Below are 19,021 nucleotides of genomic sequence, written 5' to 3' on the forward strand. Positions count from 1 at the left end.
ACAAAAATAAACTGCCAAAAGCCTTACTTTCAAGCAGCAATTGTATGTATTAGGTTATACCTATTTAAATATTTAGATAAATACAAAAATAAGTATGTAAATGATTAGGTTACCTAAAACTACTACTGTTTGCAATGTAAAATAAGCAAAAAAAAAGAAAATCTGAATTATTTAAAAACCTTTCCATTTCACTAGCTCACAACACTAGTCACTAAGCCAAATTTTGATTGTCTTATACTGGTATTCACAAAGGAGTTATTTCTTACTATCTAATAGTTTCTCATATTTTAAGGGAGAAAAGTTAGATATTTTTAACTTTTCATTCTTTGTTGTGTCCATTTATTTTTATTTAAATCTAAATACCATAAAAGTCAGTATATAATAATCCTTTTCCCTCTACTCATAACTCTTAATAAAAAAATCACAAAAAAGAAATATTTATGAAATGAAGTACTACAGAGAAAAATTGTGTGATCCATTGAGTCTCACTATATGCTAGTCCCAAGTTGATAGAAGAATTTGTGTATAGAGGAAATGACATGAAGCAATGTGACATATTTGATGTGTTTCAGTAATACACAGCTGGTATGAAGAATAATGATATATGAATGTTGTACTCTTCCACTGGCTAGACAATGTGGACAAGACAGTTTACTTAAGCATCATTTCAAATCAAATTCATCTGGTAATGTTATACAGATCCTGACAGAAATGTGTAGTCATCCTGTATCTCCAGGATGATAATGCAGCTTGTCACTTTGCCACATGTTTACATGATTTGTTTGAACAGTATGATGGGGACTTGATTCATTTGTTTACAGCTGTCCCCAGATCAATTGTAGCAGGGGTTCTTAATGTTTTGCCTTAAGCGAGCAAGATTTTGCAGATTACAATATGTGCAAATACCATATATTAAAATATAAATTTTTTTTGCTTAAAGATTAAAAATATGCATTTTTTAAAATTAATTTTTTAGCCTTATTATGCATACAAGAATTATTTCTCAATTAAAATTTGAGTGCTAATATTTATTACCTTATTAGTGTGAACTTTGACTTTGAAGAGATGATGCCAAACCTTTGAAATTAATTTCTCCTTTATGAAGAGACAATTGCAAATTTTCTTCCAGATGTGATGATAATAATGTCCTTTTTTTGTTTTTGATATTTTTCATTAATGTAAAAGAATTTTCACATGTGTATGTTGATCCAAACATAGAAAGTACTTTGAACATTTCTCTTTGTAATAAAGGAAATTTTTTGCAGTTGGAAGAACCCAAGAATTTTAAAATAATTTTGTGTTGGGACGACTGCGTATCAACAAATTCTAACTCGGCAGCTGCTACTTCATATTCACGATATTACATTAATACACCAACTGTTGAGTTAAAATAATTTAATACTGTATATATACAAACAATACAGAGAATACTGTAACATAATCTATTTACAATAACTGATTGTGAATAAAATAAAATACAATTTTTAAAATACAATAAAATATATGGGATTAAAAGCGTTAAAACTGTACAATTGTAGCTTTCGGGGGCATCTGCCTCCTTTCTTAATAAGAAATAATACTTGTGCAGCACATCCTTGAGTATCAGATTGACGGCACACATGGTTGATCAGGTTGATCAGGCATGAATAAAAGGTCCCACATGTGTCCCAGAACCGGAAGCAGCTCGGGAACGTGGTAAACAGAAACGCTCTTCTTTTGAGAGGACTATAGCCTCAAAAAGGGGGTGAAGCCGCACACCCCTGTCCCTATTCATAGTATTGTTGTCGGATGAGCAAATCCACAAGCTCTCGATCCACTTGCGGTCCCAGAATCTATGCACCTGATCAAGGATGACAGCATTTTCTGGGGAGACCCGGTGCTGTCTTTCCCAAAAATGTTCAGCAACAGCGGCCTTATTAAACTCTGCGGTCTTTATGGCACTCGTGTGTACCCCCAGACGATCCTTAAGCCACTGCCCCGTTTCCCCCAATAACATTCCCCACAATCCAGGCATTTAATCTTATATATAACCGCACTACTAGAATCCTTTAGTATGGGGTCCTTAACTTGCGACACTACTGTGTGCAACCTCTAACCCGGAAGCTGCACACAGCATGCTTGATAATCCTGAAATACCCTTGCAATACGTTCTGTAAGGCCCGGATAGTAAGGAATGTAAGCTGTGGTAGCCAGAACAGCCAATTCTCTATGGATAGACTCCACTCCTCTACTATATTTATCCACAACCCTCTGGAGGTAACTGCATTTCATAAGGTCTGCTGCAATTCGTGAAATTTCTTTTCTCTTTCTCCTCAGAGGTACTACAGTGGGTCCCAATCCTATCAAATAGTGCCTTAGCGACGCTATTCTTATGTTGCCTAGTCTGCGCTGACCTGTAGTGGGTGTACTGGCTCTGGCACATTGGTTTCTTATAGATTGTGGTTTTAAGCCTGGAGCCATCTCTGTATACCATTTTACATCTAGGAATGGGAGGGTACCGCCTGCTACCTCTGAGGTAAACTGTATAAACGGAGAAAAACTGTTGAGAAGACTAAGCACATCTTCCTCTCTCCCCTTTTGAACAATAGTGAATGTGTCATCCACGTATCTTTTCCACTTACGCATAGGGAACTCCAATCCTTCAAAAATCCTATTTTCTAATTCCTCCATGGCTAAATTTGCCACAATAGCGCTAATAGGAGAACCCATAGCTGTGCCGTGAACCTACTTGTACATCACCCCTTGAAATAACATAGTAGTACTCGAGAGACACAATTCTACACCACAACAAATATCTTCAATGTTTAAATGAGACCTAACACTTAAAGTGTCATCTTTCTGTAGGGCCATTTTAACACATTGAACCCCATCTGTTATAGGAATACATGTAAACAATGACACTACATCCAACAATATCATAATCTCATTCACCCCTATAGTCTGACTCTTAACAAAACTTACGAATTCTTTACTATCTTTAACAACGAATACAGATCGTCCTACTATGGAGGCAATCAACTTTGCGAAAAATCTAGACATATCATAGGTAGGGCTACCAATAAAAGAAACAATGGGTCGTAAGGGGACCCCTACTTTGTGTTTTTGGTAGCCCATAAAACCTGGGGAGCTGACACCCTGTTGCATGCATAGACCAAAACATTTCTTTAGAGAGCTTAGTAGTGGGGTTATATATGAGGCCTCCGTAGCCGAGTGGGCAGGAGCGGGAGTGCAGTAGCACACGCTCTTTGAGTAGACCGGGGTTCAAGCCCCTGACTGCTGAATACGGTCGATCTGCCAACCCGCATTGGACCAGCGTGGCAGATTATGGTCCATTTCCCTCAGCATGAATTGTTGAGGAGGCTTCCATCCTGCAGTGGGTTGATAATGGCTGCACTTTACTTTTTTTTTTTACTTTTATATATGAGATTAAATGCCTGGATTGTGGGTAATGTTATGGGGAGGAAACGGGGCGGCAGCTTAAGGATCATCTGGGGGAACACACGAGTGCCATACAGACCACAGAGTTTAATAAGGCCGCTGTTGCTGAACATTTTTGGGAAAGAGAGCACCTGGTCTCCCCAGAAAATGCTGTCATCCTTGATCGGGTGCATAGATTCTGGGACTGCAAGTGGCTCGAGAGCTTGTGGATTTGCTCATCCAACAACAATACAGGCATACCTCGAATAACGAATAGGATGCGTTCCACGAAATTACTTCGTTAAGCGAAACTTCGTTTTCAGAGGTAAAAATACTATGGCCAGAATAGGGATACGTTCCTACGTAAAGAAAATGAAAAGCTTTTTTTTCGAACAAAGAAAAGTTTTTATTAAATAAACAGTCAACTTACATACAAAGTGAAATCACATTTTAAAATTGATTGCTTATGCTTTTTTTCTCTTTCATTTAACAATTGCCTATACGGAGTTATTGCATTTAACACTGATCGCTTAACAATAACACTTCTTCCTAAATCAGGATCATTTTCACTAAAAAAATTTGAAACGTTTTCAATGTCATTTAAGCACCTTTTTAAATCTTTGGTTGTTAACACTTTTTCAGCAGGAACTTCTTTAACTTCGTCTTCATTATCTTTGTCTTCGTTGCTAACAAGGTTTTCTAAATCTTCCACTGAAAAACCATCATCTTCTGCATTCAATAATTTCTAACATCCTCTTCATCGACATTTTCGAAACCTATTGATTGAGCCATCTGGATAACTTCATTTCTAATTTCTTGGATGTTATTTTCTTCTTCTAGTACAACTTCTGGCCATATTTTGCGCCAAACTCCATTTAAGCATTTATTAGTGACTTCTTTCCAAGAACTATCAATGCTTTCAATTGCGTTTTTAATGGTTTAGTTTTTCCAAAAAGTTTTAACTGTCATTTCTTCTTTATCCTCTAGTTCAGTTAAACTGCTTAATGTTCGACGCAGATTATAAGCTTTAAATGATGCTATTACTCCCTGATCCAATGGTTGAATCAGGGAAGTTGTGTTTGCTGGAAGAAACACAACTTTGACAGGAATGCATGTGTCCAACGTGTTATGATCAGTAGGATGTCCCGGAGCATTGTCTAACAACAAAAGAGCTTTTTCTTCAAAGTTGTTTTTTTTGACAATACCGTTTTACTTCAGGACAAAAGTGGTTAACAAACCAATCAGTAAATAACTCCTTGGTAACCTACACTTTTCTGTTTGCTTTCCATATTACAGGTAAATTCATTTTTATGTTACCTTTTAACGCCCTCGGATTTTCTGAATGGTAAACTAATAACAATTTTAATTTATAATCGCCAGAGGCATTTGATCCAAAGAGTAACGTTAAACGGTCTTTGGCTGCTTTATCCTCTAGCTGATTTTTCTTCAATAGATATGAAGCTTTTTGTTGGTAGCCGTTTCCAGAACAAACCGCCTTCGTCAACATTGAACACCAAATTTGGAAAATTTTCACGTTCAATTATTTCCTTTAGTTTTTCTGGAAACTTATTTGCAGCTTCTCCTGTTAATTTTACACTATGAATCCTGGCCCGTTTTTTAAATTTCTCGAACCAACCACGAGAAGCCCCAAAGGTTTCCGTAATTTCTTCAGTTTGTTTAGATTTCAGGTGATTAAACTGGAATATATTTTTTTTATGTTAAATGGGGCTTGAAATTGCCGACTTCGTTATATCGAAGCTTCGTTATCAGAGGTAACGTTAACCGAGGTATGGTACTATGAATAGGGACAGGGGTGTGCGGCTTCAACCCCTTTTTGAGGCTATAGTCCTCTCAAAAGAAGAGCATTTCTGTTTACCACGTTCCAGAGCTGCTTCCAGTTCTGGGACACGTGTGCCATGAACCTGATGCTTAAGGATGTGCTGCGCAAGTATTATTTCTTGCTGAGAAAGGAGGTGGATTCCCCCCCCCACCCCCCCGAAAGCTAGAATTGTACAGTTTTAACACTTTTAATCCCATATATTTTATATTCTTTTAAAAATTTTATATTTTATTTTATTCACAATCAGTTATTGTAAATAGATTGATACAGTATTAAATTATTTTAACTCAATGGTTGGTGTATTAATGTAATATTGTGAATATGAACTTTCCCAACCTCTGAGGCTCTTTTTGAAGAGCTGCTACTTCATTTTGATTGAAAATTTGTTCCAAGTTACTGATTTCAAAATTTCTGTAATTTTTCGTTAATTCAAATTTTGTGAGGTACTCTTTCAAGTATTCAAATCTTTCTTGGAATTGGTCACTAAGGTCTTTGATTACATTCATTACAAACAATGGGCACTCCCCAGCAGTTTCCTCCAGACATATTTAAGAGTAGAAAAATGAAGCAAAGTTCCTTTTAAAACTTGATTCTGAAACACTTGTTTTTTTTTTTTTCCTTTTTTTTTTTCTCCAAATGCAGTAATCTCCTTGTATAAAACTAACACAAATTTATCTTTTCCCTGTAGCCTCAAATTTAACTCATTTAAATGGCTGGTAAAAATTTCATTAAAAAGGTTTTCTTATTTGCTTTCTATTAGAAAAGCTTTTACTTCAAACATCTCCCAAATTCTGGAGAGTGCCTTTCCAGGACTGAGCTAATGAACCTCTGTATGGGTAATAAGATCAGAAAGTGGTGCTTGAAGATCTTCCAAAAATATTTTTAGAAGTTGCTTCTTTAGGGATTTAGCAATAAAATGGTTGATGACTTCATGACATCCTATAATTTCTTTTTGATCTTTCATTCTTGAACACAAGGCCTCATATGAATCAAACAGTGATAATGTACAGAATTAGGTATCCTTTCATCTCTATTAAGATAAGCAATAAGGCCTTTGTTTTTACCTATCATGGAAGGTGCACCATCAGTAACAGTTGATACAAGTTTACTCAGATCAATTTTATGCACTGTAAGGAATTTCATAAGTGCATCATATACATCTTTTCCAATTGTATGACCAGTATGCGGCAAAATAGCCAAAAATCTTCTTCACGGCTGCCATCATGTTGAATCAAATGAACAAAGCATGAGTTGTGATATGCTTGAAACATCAGTCGACTCATCAATTAAAAAAATACAGAACTTTTGATTCCACCTAATAATTCATTGAATATTACATCTGCCATTTTATGAACTCAATTTTAAACTGTGTCATTACTCAAAGGAATATTTTTGGTGGAGCTAATCAAGGTAGCTTTCTGATTTTCTGGTAAGATGCAAGCAAGCACTTCTAAATGATGACTCTATTCATCATTTTATTACTTCACCACTAGTGAATCAGTAGTCCAAAGAGTTTGCTCACTCACTCAGTTTTACACTAGTGATATGAAGTTTTACCAACAGTAATCAAATTTTTTTGTGTAGCTTCCTAACCAAGAAAAAACTGATAGTGATGGATGGAAGGTTCTACTCTTTTTCAACTGTTTTAATTAGATGTGGTTAATTTTTCTGATTTATCACTTGAATTTAAAAAAAATCTTTAAAAATCTTGGAATTCATCAAAGCCACTAATCTTTCAAAATAAACTATTTGAAACATGTTGCAAGTTATAAGTTTAATGTTTATAATTTTATTAAAAAAATTGTTTGTTGTTTTTATAATGGATTTTGACAGTATAATTTAGATGAGAAAGCAGCCCTTTTTTATTTTATACTTTTTTTTTTTTTCATCAGGTATTTGTAAGTGAAATCAAAATAAAATTGTTCAAACTCATTTTATTCTTTCAGTTATTTATTATCAGATGCTGTTTGCTTACCATATGGAGTTGAGGTTACTAGGAACCATCTTCCCTCTAGAAATATTACAAATGTCGATGCTGAAGTCTATTTGCCTTCTACAGTAAGTGTATATTTTGGTTTTTGTAAATTTTTGTCAGATAAGAATCTTATTAATTTTACTGGTATAGTTGAACCTTCTGAAATCCAGCAGCTTTGGGACCCAAGGCTTTCCGGACCTTAAAATTTTGTGGATTTCAGGCTGTCATTTTATAGTCACAAAATGCAAAATTTTCATTTCTATACTGCATTTTATTGCACTGTATGGTGCTACAGTATGCATCGTCATTACTTTCTTTGTATCATTGTCTAACAAAGTGTTTAAGCAGCTTCACTCTGCTTCTCTTCACATCATGCACAATTCAACCAGTGCAAAGTTTCTCAAAATTGCTTTGCTCAAACTCTTCTTATCTTCCACACTTCCAGATCCCTGCTACTTTATTTCAAATATAACCCTCCCCTCCTTCATAATTTGCTTTTCTTCCCTCAGTGAATTATTAAATGAACATCATAGTCTTCTCCTTAATTCCATTGAGTTAACATCCCTCACAAATTTATAAAAGGAAACAAATACAAACCCACCATTCAAGTCATTGTTATTGGTACCAGCAGTCTAACCACCAATATATCTCACTTATGGTGCTCTTTGGGACTGGTCTCTTTGAAAGCACTATAAGTGGGGTTTACTGTAGAGAGTGTGATGCCAAATTATTTTGCAATATCTTCTGTGCAGTTTCTGGGCCCCCCCCCAGCTGTATTTACAATATGGAGCAGCATTCAAATTATGCTTGAAACTTGCAACAATTTTGTTGAGTTTCAAGCATAATTGACGAACCCAAACTAGTGTGTGTGTATTTTTTTATTTTTTTATTATAGAATTAGTAAAATAGGTTATGTTGGTAAAGGCCGAAAATATATTATTATAGATTTAGTAAAATAGGTATATGCTATATAATCGTTTTTGAGTTAGCTACATTGGTAAAGGCCGAAAAAATATAAAACCTAAACCATATAAATGTAGACCAAATTATACCTGTAGATTAAATCAACCAAGTAACGCTAAAATAGCCGATACTGGCCTCCGCAGCCAAACCTAGTGAAGAATAATAATTAGCAATACATGTAATTATTATAATAATACAATACCAATTGTTAATTATAGGTAATAGGATACATTGAAAGGGACTTTATCGAGGGCTAACCCTTTCAATACATCCCACCCATAATTAACAGAGCTATCTGTTTCTGTTGTCATCTGCCTGTATAACAAGGTCAAATATGTAATATTAAAAGTTTAGTGGTTAAGTTGATAAGTTAGATGGTAATTTAGCTGTTAACAGGCAGGATGACATTTAGCCCGACCGATAGCTACAACATGTATATATAGAAAACTAGAATAAACAATTATTTAGAATAAAGAGGAAGAGAGAACTAATTTCCAAAAAATTGGTACAAAAGAAGCAATAGCTAAATTAAGGCGAACGGAAGTAAGGTTTAAGTATAGTAATAGTACCTCAATCCCCCTCGAATTGCTCTAATAGTTCATGAGGTAAGAAAAATAGTATTCGCTAGTCAATAGTAAAAAGTAAAGAAAAAGCGTTATGGCAAAAGTACATAGGATAATACCAGGAGCGTAACTTCCCATCCCTTATAGAAAGGGATCCTGGTATATCAAAAAGAATAATACTGCATTATAGGATAATATAAGGCATAACATAGAAAAATAGTGAACAGGGGAGTGGCTAATTCCTACAGGTTATAAATAGTTATTATAAAGGCCCATTATAATTAATAAATGTTTAAAACCTCAAAATAGATAATAATTAGGAGACTGCATGGTAGTGCACGTGTTATTATATCTCCGATGATATTAGATGCCAGCACCCTCACAGTTCTGACAAGTAAATTTAGTTAACCAAATAAAATAATCCAAATACCTCTAATAAAGCTATATATACCTTTAAAATAACCCTTTTAAAATAATACTTTAGGTAAATTTACAGATGTGTTAAAATCATGGGATTAACCTATTATACAAGTCAAACATATTCACGATATTATCTTTGGATTAAAACATAGTAAGCTTAAAGCTTTAGCCAAAATTAACTCAACGTGTAGCCATAAAAACATACACTTAAACCACCTACTTAAGGATATTTTTAAATATAGATTAAGTAATAAAACTATAGTTTCTAATGAATATATTAATATCAAATTCATCAATAAATACAAACAAGAATTACCTATTAACAATTTGAATATTTATACCAGATTCAGCTACAACAAACCCATAGGACTTAGTCTGCAATTATAAACAAGTTGCCTGTAACTTAGACAAGAGTGATAATGAGGCAGAATGTTTTTGCCGCTTACCTCAATATCAGGCTATGTGGATATACATTATAAACATATTATTACGGGGGACCTTAGTATTATCACGGACCCTGAATTATGAGAAATGCTATCCTATGGATTTAAATATGGACCTAGCACTATATGTAATACTAATAAGATTATTAAACAAATAAATCTAGACCTTATGCAGTTTTGCTTAAATCTAGCCTATAAACACAACATACCGTTAGAAGCATTCCACAAGTGGAAAACACTTGCATACCTAGCTGTTGATAAACAGATTCGTATTATACATAAATCTACTACCTACCAAGATCTTTGATTTGTTCAAAATTAAGCAACAATTAAAAAAGTTGCAAACTAAGTTTATTATAACTACTGTAGACAAAGCTGCTAATAACTATAGCCTTATATATAAAAAAGTTTTATACACTACTAAGAGAACTGAATAACAGTACTACTTACAAATTGGTAGCAATTAACCATAGCACTATTATTTATAAAGAAACTACTGGCAATTCAAAAAAAGTTAAAATTAATAAACTCTAACACTAATTTTCCATATATATATTGCATACCAAAATTCCATAAATCACCTATAAGTTTTAGATTTATCACTTCCTGTAGGAACAGCTACTCTAAGATTCCACATAAACTAGTAGACCTACTTAGCATTATTTTTAACAAAATAGACAGTTCTAGAATTATTCTCAACAATAGCCCTATATTAGAATATTTAAATGCCAATAATCATACCATAGAGCATATTAACACATATGACTTTAAAAATCTGTTTACCCAGCATTCCACACAATAGTTTAAAAAATGTGTTTAACTATTACACAGACTATAAAAATATATTACCTTGCATACAACAATACTGAGATGACTTAATAAATATATGTATTTTCAACAGCTACATTTATAATGGAAGCAATATATATAAGCAACCCATAGGTATTGCCATGGGAGCGTGCAGTTCTTGCCTAGTCGCTAACCTTTATCTTCATCACTTTGAAAAAAACTTTAATAATGACCTAATTATGTATAGATACATTGATTTAATTGTGTTTAATAATCCAAACTTTTTCACTGAAGCGGTTAACCATCACCCTCCTGAATTAGAAATAGAGGGTACTAATAAACTTAATACCAAAATAGCAACTTATTTGGACATAGAAATACAAGTACAAGATAACATAATATATACCAGTGTTTACGACAAACGTAACGAATTCAGATTTAAATCCATAGACCTAACAAACTGGTATTTAAATATCTCCAAAAGGATTCACAAAAATATAATAGTTTCACAATGTATTAGAAGGATTAAGATATGCAACAATGCTGATAAGATAATAAACACAGTCATAGATTTCAGATATAAGTTGATAGACAACAGATTCCCAAAACGTTTTATAAACAAGATACCTACATATAGCTATTTTGATAGCAATTAATAAATGTCATAATCATCTTAACCCGCTCGACATTATATCTAATGTTTTGCAGTATTAATAACTCAGACCACGCAAGCATTATAGGTATTCCTGTAACGACTGTATTATTGACATTTAGTGGCCTTTACAGAGCCTGTACAGATGTACATAGTAGGCACTACCGTAGGAGCAAGTCCAATATAGCTTACGCTCATTGAAAAAGTGGTACCTATATTTGCATCTAGGGTAGGAATTAATTTCTTGTCTTCTCCCTTTTACTCCTGAGAACCTTGTATCTATCTCCTTTTTCTACGGTATGCCTCTGTATATAATACACAATATTTGATATTTCTACACGCTTAACCATAATTCTAGAGGGCGCCCGTTATATTTGGATTATTTTATTTAATTTATTTGGTTAACTAAATTTACTTGTCAGAACTGCGAGGGTGCTGGCATCTAATATCATCGGAGATATAATAACACATGCACTACCATGCGGTCTTTCCTATATTTCTTTTCATTGTGGTAAGATGTTTGCTATCTCCTAATTATTATCTATTTTGAGGTTTTAAACATATTTATTGATTATAATGGGCCTTTATAATAACTATTTATAACCTGTAGGAATTAGCCATTCCCCTGTTCGCTATTTTTCTATGTTATGCCTTATATTATCCTATAATGCAGTATTATTCTTTTTGATATACCAGGATCCCTTTCTATAAGGGACAGGAAGTTACGCTCCCGGTATTATCCTATGTACTTTTGCAATAACGCTTTTTCTTTACTTTTTACTATTGACTAGCGAATACTATTTTTCTTACCTCATGAACTATTAGAGCAATTTGAGGGGGATTGAGGTACTATTACTATACTTAAACCTTACTTCCGTTCGCCTTAATTTAGCTATTGCTTCTTTTGTACCAATTTTTTTGGAAATTATAGATGGATATTGGTTCTCTCTTCCTCTTTATTCTAAATAATTGTTTATTCTAGTTTTCTATATATACATGTTGTAGCTATCGGTCGGGCTAAATGTCATCCTGCCTGTTAACAGCTAAATTACCATCTAACTTATCAACTTAACCACTAAACTTTTAATATTACATATTTGACCTTGTTATACAGGCAGATGACAACAGAAACAGATAGCTTGTTAATTATGGGTGGGATATATTGAAAGGGTTAGCCCTCGATAAAGTCCCTTTTAATGTATCCTATTACCTATAATTAACAATTGGTATTGTATTATTATAATTACACGTATTGCTAATTATTATTCTTCACTAGGTTTGGCCGCGGAGGCCAGTATCGGCTATTTTAGTGTTACTTGGTTGATTTAATCTACAGGTATAATTGGTCTACATTTATATGGTTTAGGTTTTATATTTTTTCGGCCTTTACCAACATAGCTAACTCAAAAACAATTATATAGCGTATACCTATTTTACTAAATCTATAATAATATATTTTCGGCCTTTACCAACATAACCTATTTTACCAATTCTATAATAAAATATTACCACGGATGTAAGGTTCAATCTAATACAGATGGCTTTAATCCGATCTGGAAAATATTGCATTATATTATATTACTTTATAAAATATTTTCGTATATTGTTCCTATTATTTATATATATATATATATATATATATATATATATATATTCATTATACTAAATTTTTTTTGCTTTTGCTAAATTTTCTTTAAATGAGTCGAAAAAAGAGGTACATTTAATAAAGAATTTACTTACGATTTGGAAATAATTTTGTTATATAGATTTTTTTTTGTGGCATCTAACTAGATCAAAATAAGATTTTTAACTTAATATTTTTAAATTATAATTATTTATAAAAATAAAGTAATATGTAGGTTAGTGCAAATGCATCGTTTTGGTTATATCTCACCAGTGGAGAAGACTATTGTTATTTATTCCCAGCAGATACCACCACCCAGACAGCACTGTTTCAAAGCTTGTTGGCTTCTCTTCTGTGGGCGGGCAGGTACCCTGGTGTTGCAATAGTGACAACTCAGTTATGAGGTATAACTTCACAATATGAGAGATGCCTGATGGTGTGTAGTGATATAGGCTATAAAGTATTTAAGGGCAATGGCCTCATGCTACGAGGTAGAATGACTAATATGTAGGTTAGTGCAAGTGCATCATTTTAACATAGCTGTCGACCAAAGTAGTTAAATTAATTAATTAAATTGGCATCATTTTGGTTATATCTCATATTATAAGATATAACCAAACTGCTTTTAAATACTTTATAGTCTATATCACTACACACCATCAGGCATCTCTCATATTATTAAGTTGTACTTCATAAATGGGTTGTCACTATTGCAACACCAGGGTACCTGCCTGCCCACCAAAGAGAAGCCAAGCTTTGAAACGGTGCCATCTGGGTGGTGGTATCCACTGAGAATAAATAACAATAGTCTTCTCCACTGGTGAAGTGTTATTTATTTGACGTAGTACAATACTGTGGCAACTCATTGTGAAGGCAGTCACAATATGAGATATAACCAAAATGTTGCCAATTTAATTAATTAATTTAACTGCTTTGGTAGAGAGCTATGTTAAAATGATGCATTTGCACTAACCTACATATTAGTCATTCTTCCTCGTAGCATGAGACCTTTGCCCTTAAATACTTTATAGTCTATAAAAATAAAGTAAGTACTTATGTATCAGTTGTGTAATTCATATATGTTACTGTTTGACTTATGAATAAGTGACAGACATGGTTTTGTAATTTAAGTTTTAAATGCTTTAGGAATTTCCAGTTCGTGGAGTTTTCAAAGAAAAATTACCCTCTGTGGGTTCCATAAGAGCACTTGGTAAGTGATTCTATATTGTTTTTGTTTTCAGTTAAATATTCATATTATACAAAGGTCATGAATGAAAACTGCAATATGTGGAAAATGCATATGATCCAGAAACACGATAATCATGAGTCAAGTTATTGTAAAAAACTTATTAGCAACACTGAGCATGCACGTGATGCCACTGCTGGAATTCTTTGGAAACAGTCAATTTTCAAGGTGGCTGCACCCTTATAGTCGTACACCAAGGTAGAGGTGCCGTCTGTAATCTGATGTTTGAATGCAGAAGAAATAAAACCTTTTGAACTTTATTGGCTCAATGTATTTGGTATCAAGTGGCACCAAGGGTTTCCCCCATCTCCGCATTGCTTGCATTGTGTGATGGGTGCGCCAATTTACTGGAAAAGCCAGAGATTCAAAAGTGTATGGATATTGTACATGTGTAGTGTCATGTACCATTGTTCATCTGGTCATTTAGCGCTGGACCCCTACTGAGGACCAATGTTGCCCCACTTTCGCCCCGTAGAGGCAGACCAGGAAACACCAGTAGACTAAGATTTACTTTGGCAGGTCCTGCCACCTAATTTCCTGAGATTTCAGTGGCTAGGACCTGGCTCAGTATGGCGAAGTATGCATGAATGAACAGAGTCTCCAAGTGAATGAATAAATTTAAGAAGAGTAGTGAAAGTGCTGATGATTCTCCTCAGCCAGAACAAGCAAATTGTGTTGTGATGCCAGAAGTTATATGGCAGTGGAAGAGTTCATATGAGGAAACTGTCACATTGCTATTGAATAAATTGCCACAGCATGCAAAATTAGTTTTGGTTTAGCACATATTATTAGTAAGAAGTGTGCCACGAGTGGGATTCCTGAGCATTTAACACCAGAACTGAAGGATGATGTAATGTGTGTTTCATGCTTTTGAATGACATGAGCATGGATGAAACACCTTAGAATACACAATTACTTTATTCTGATGTCATGAAGGAGTGATTCTGGAACATAATCTAGAGAGGGGAGAAACATTGACAGGTGAGAGATACTGTGATTGCTTCTGAATATTCAAAGCCATGTGCCTACAGCATGATAGTGCTCATTCGCACTGCCCGTTTCACAGTCAATCAGAGACAGCATTTGAAATTTGAGGTTTTGCGCAATCTTCTGTATTCACCAGACAGTTCCAGGTGATTATTTTGGCCACTAAAAGATGAACTAAGAGGATGTCACTTTTTGTCAGATGATGAGGCTAAGGTGGTGGTGCACGAATAGCTTCAATACCAACTACAAAACTTCTTCTCTTAAGAGGAATCCAGGGATTAGTGCAGTGGAGGAAGTGTCTTGAATGTAATGAGAACTGCATTGAAAATTGATATTCACAGTTCCATGTTGTTTGTGAAATAGAACTTTAACTTTTACATTTTCATTTTAATGACCTTTTTAGAACGCCACAGAATTAGATATAAGTTTGGCAGATTTAACAGAAGCTAGTGGTTATGCTACATTGTTAGATAAAAATTTTTGCATTAGTACATGATAGCTATATTTATCACTTCACGTGTGTACTAGGCTTCTCACTCTCTTTCACCTGTGATTGCAAAATATTGCACAGAATTTAAATTCCACATTGTGTTTGATCCTTATCATGCAATATGTACTTGTTTAATATAGTTGGAGAAGGGCATTACATGGTGGTTTTCCATTTAACTAAATTTCTATACATTAAGGTAACATTTTGCGAACCTTGCCAGAACTCATCCTCAGACCATGCATAGGCTGTTGCCAGCCTCCTGCTTGCTGAATGTCTCAATTGATAGGTGACAGATATGTGATGTGCTTATGAATCATTTAAAGCCATGTGCCTGCAGCATAATAGTGCTCTTCCTCACTGCCCATTTTACAGTCAATCAAAAAAAAAGAGTTGAATGCACATTCAGCAAGCAGGAGGCTGGCAACAGCCTATGTGTGGTCTGAAGATGGGTTCTGGCATGGTTCCCAAAATGTCACTTTAATGTATAGGGATTTAGTTCATAGCTAAATATTGCACAGAATATCTTAATATTCTGTGCAGTATCTTAATGATACAAAAAAAAATGTGAATATCTTAATATTCACGTGGTGTAAGAATGATCATAATAAAGAAATCTAGATATATTTGTTTATTATAATTACATGAAAAAGAGAGGAAACACTAGCATAGAAATTAATAGATAATTTCTGAAACAGGAGTGTTTTTCTATCTAGTAGCAGTTAGAATGTGCCAACAATTAAACTGAATGAAACTGGTATACAGTAGTGTCGAAAATCCAAATGTCAATAATCCTAACCAGCCAGCATTTATTTACTTTTGATTTTATTAAACAGCAATTCTAATAAGTGAAAATCGGAGAAATATTATCCAGAGGCTATAAAAATGAAGATATAAAGCACAAATTTACACTTTTATTACCTCACCAATTAACAAAATTGAATGATATGTGAAAATTGACAAACAAACTGAATGCTGTCCAACTCAACTACCTTTGCTGAAAACAGTGAGATCTGGCAGCAAAGAAATGAAGTTAGAAAATGGTGCAGCAAAAAATAATTATTTTCTTTAAAGGCCATACATATGCATCAGTGTTGCTGAAAGTTCAATTTTTTTTTGTTACCTATGAATAAAAATACATAAGTACAACTTAGTGTTTTTATTTTTAAACTTACTAAACCATTTTTTAGTCTCTGGAACAGTATTTTTGAAAAGTTAGAAAATCAGAACAAATCGGAAGTCTGAACTACCCCCAATCTCCCAATTAGTTCAAATTATCCACACTCTTCTGTATTTGCACGAGTAGTTTTATTATAGGAAGGTTGTAATCTCATTCCCATCCCACTATCCCTACCTTCAATTCATATCATAATCTTTTCTCTGTTTTTTTATCCCAACCTGCTATTTAGTTTTTAAATTTATTTCTGGCACATTTCTTATCTTCACCTTCATATGCCCTTCTCCATTCAACCATTTGCTTCTGTTATTCAAATTTTAAAATTATTTTCACTCTATCCCTTTCTACCTCCAATATTCCCTTTTTTGAAGAAATAACGTAATGTGTATTTCAGTATTCATTAGTAGTTTTTGTTTTCATCCCATCCCCTTATCTCCAACCAACGTTATCCAGTTTTTTTCAGATTTATTTTAATGTTTAAAGATAAACTGACTGTTCACTTTTTCAGATTTTTATTTTTGTTTCTTTAAAAAAAGTTATATCTTATCTTATTGTAGCTGCTTATGGCAGCTAATAAACTATTATTACAAGTAACAACAGACTATGTTTTGTTTTGTTTTGTTTTTTTGTATAGTATATGAGTTTAATTGTATGTTATTCACATTAATGACCATTTATGTTAAGTTAAGAGCAAATAAAATCAGCATATGTTATCCATCCAACTGAGTTAACAGTCTATCCTATTTTCTCTCTCTCTCTCTCTCTCTCTCTCTCTCTCTCTCTCTCTCTCTCTCTCTCTCTCTCTCTCTCTCTCTCTCTCTCTCTCTCTCCCCCCCCCTCCCCCAAAGCTGCTAACCCAACATCCTCCTCCTCCTAGATATGAATTTATGCCAGGTTTTCCAGATTTCAATTTTTAAAATACATGTAGGTGTTATGTTTCAAATAAAAGGCCTATTAAACATACCTATAATTGATATTAATATTGGCAATTGCTTATACAATATCAGTTTTTATTATTATTATAGGAAGGTTGCCCCTAGACATACGTCCAAATCCACCTAATATCACTGACTTCATTATACATAAAACAAGCTTGAAAAAAGAAAAAATAAATAATAAAAAAAAATAGTGTTAGGTTTGTGTGAGATTTTTTATACACAGGGCACCCAGCCACCAGAGAGCAGTCATCTCCTAGGATAACTGCTACCTGATGCATGTCCCTATCCTATGAACATGGAGCTGGGCTCAGGTCTACTATACTGTCTGTGCTGACCGCACAAAATTCCCACACCCTCTGTTAGAAGTGCTAGACTAGGCAGAGAGTGCCAGCAATCCCACCCCCACGTTGCCCAGGCCTGGGAACCAGCATAAAAAAAAAATAATAAAATAAAAAAATAGTAATAAATAAAATAAATAATAAATAAAATAGAATAAAAAAAAATAAATAAATAAAAATATCAGTTGGGGTGGGCATACCTTTGCTCATCTTGTCTAATAATTGTCCACTCCTTTCTGGTGGATTTCTTAGCTGTTTTATTGCTGTAAACAGGCTTTTTTTTATTTTATTTATTTGTATTATTTTTAGGTACTCCTACATCTAGAGCATCAGACTCAAATTTTATGGAAAAAGAACTAAGTAATCTCACTTTAAAAACATCTCCAAGTACGCATTCTCAGTTATCTGACACTGACACTGTGAGGCAACCCAAAACAATTTCATTAGCCCAAGCATTCAGAGCTAAAACTGTGTCGGCTGCTTGTAAGTATTTAAAAATTGTTGATCATATTCAACCTTATGGATTTTCTTTTACTATGGCAACTTCATATATTAATTTTATTTATTTTTTTTTTAATATCAGTTGTATTTTAGAAATATGACAGATCATCTGGTTTGCAAATAGGCAAGTTTTCTGTACTTAACTTTTTCAAAATTGAGATTTTTATTTATTAATCCAAACTATTTTAAAAGGATATGTGCTTATTTACAACTGTTGATAGCTTTAGTGAGGGCAGAAAATGAAGTCTGGAGATTTGGATACAAGATAGTTCAGTATGCCACATTCACTTCTTTCTGGATAGAGGACATCTCTTTGGGCTTCATGGTGTGTAGGGAGTCCAGGCACTGAAACTTGACAAACTCTCATGGAGCCTGATACTTTGTCTATCTGGCATTCCAACATGATACTTTTAAAAAAATTTGAAATTTTGAAAAGAGTGAGCACTGAACAAACTCTCATGGAGAGTTTGTCAAGTGCTCACTCTCATGCTGCTGTTTCTTGTGCATGATATAAGGTGCTAAAGACAGCAAAGCATCCTAAATACGTGTGAGCATCCCAGAAGTGGGAAGAAGTAAAAGAAATACAGAAACACAGTGCAGAGCTGAATGCTTCATATTAAGCCACAAAAACTGATCAAACCAATAAATAGCAACAAGCCCC

At 33.9% G+C, this 19,021-nt stretch overlaps 1 protein-coding gene across 3 annotated transcripts in view; it reads left to right on the forward strand.

Moving 5' to 3' along the window:
• The window catches only part of mael (germ-plasm component protein maelstrom), a 176,075-nt gene that overhangs the window by 148,234 nt on the left and 8,820 nt on the right, over positions 1-19,021 (forward strand). For all 3 annotated transcript variants that reach the window (XM_090388299.1, XM_090388301.1, XM_090388300.1), the window contains 3 exons: positions 7,204-7,315; positions 13,833-13,896; positions 18,169-18,342. In XM_090388299.1, coding sequence (XP_090244425.1) covers positions 7,204-7,315; positions 13,833-13,896; positions 18,169-18,342 — 350 coding nt within the window. The remainder of the gene's footprint in view (positions 1-7,203; positions 7,316-13,832; positions 13,897-18,168; positions 18,343-19,021) is intronic.

The sequence above is a fragment of the Mastigoproctus giganteus genome, chromosome 14 (assembly GCF_048544385.1).
Source record: "Mastigoproctus giganteus isolate SK-2022 chromosome 14, ASM4854438v1, whole genome shotgun sequence".
NCBI lineage: Eukaryota > Metazoa > Arthropoda > Arachnida > Uropygi > Thelyphonidae > Mastigoproctus > Mastigoproctus giganteus.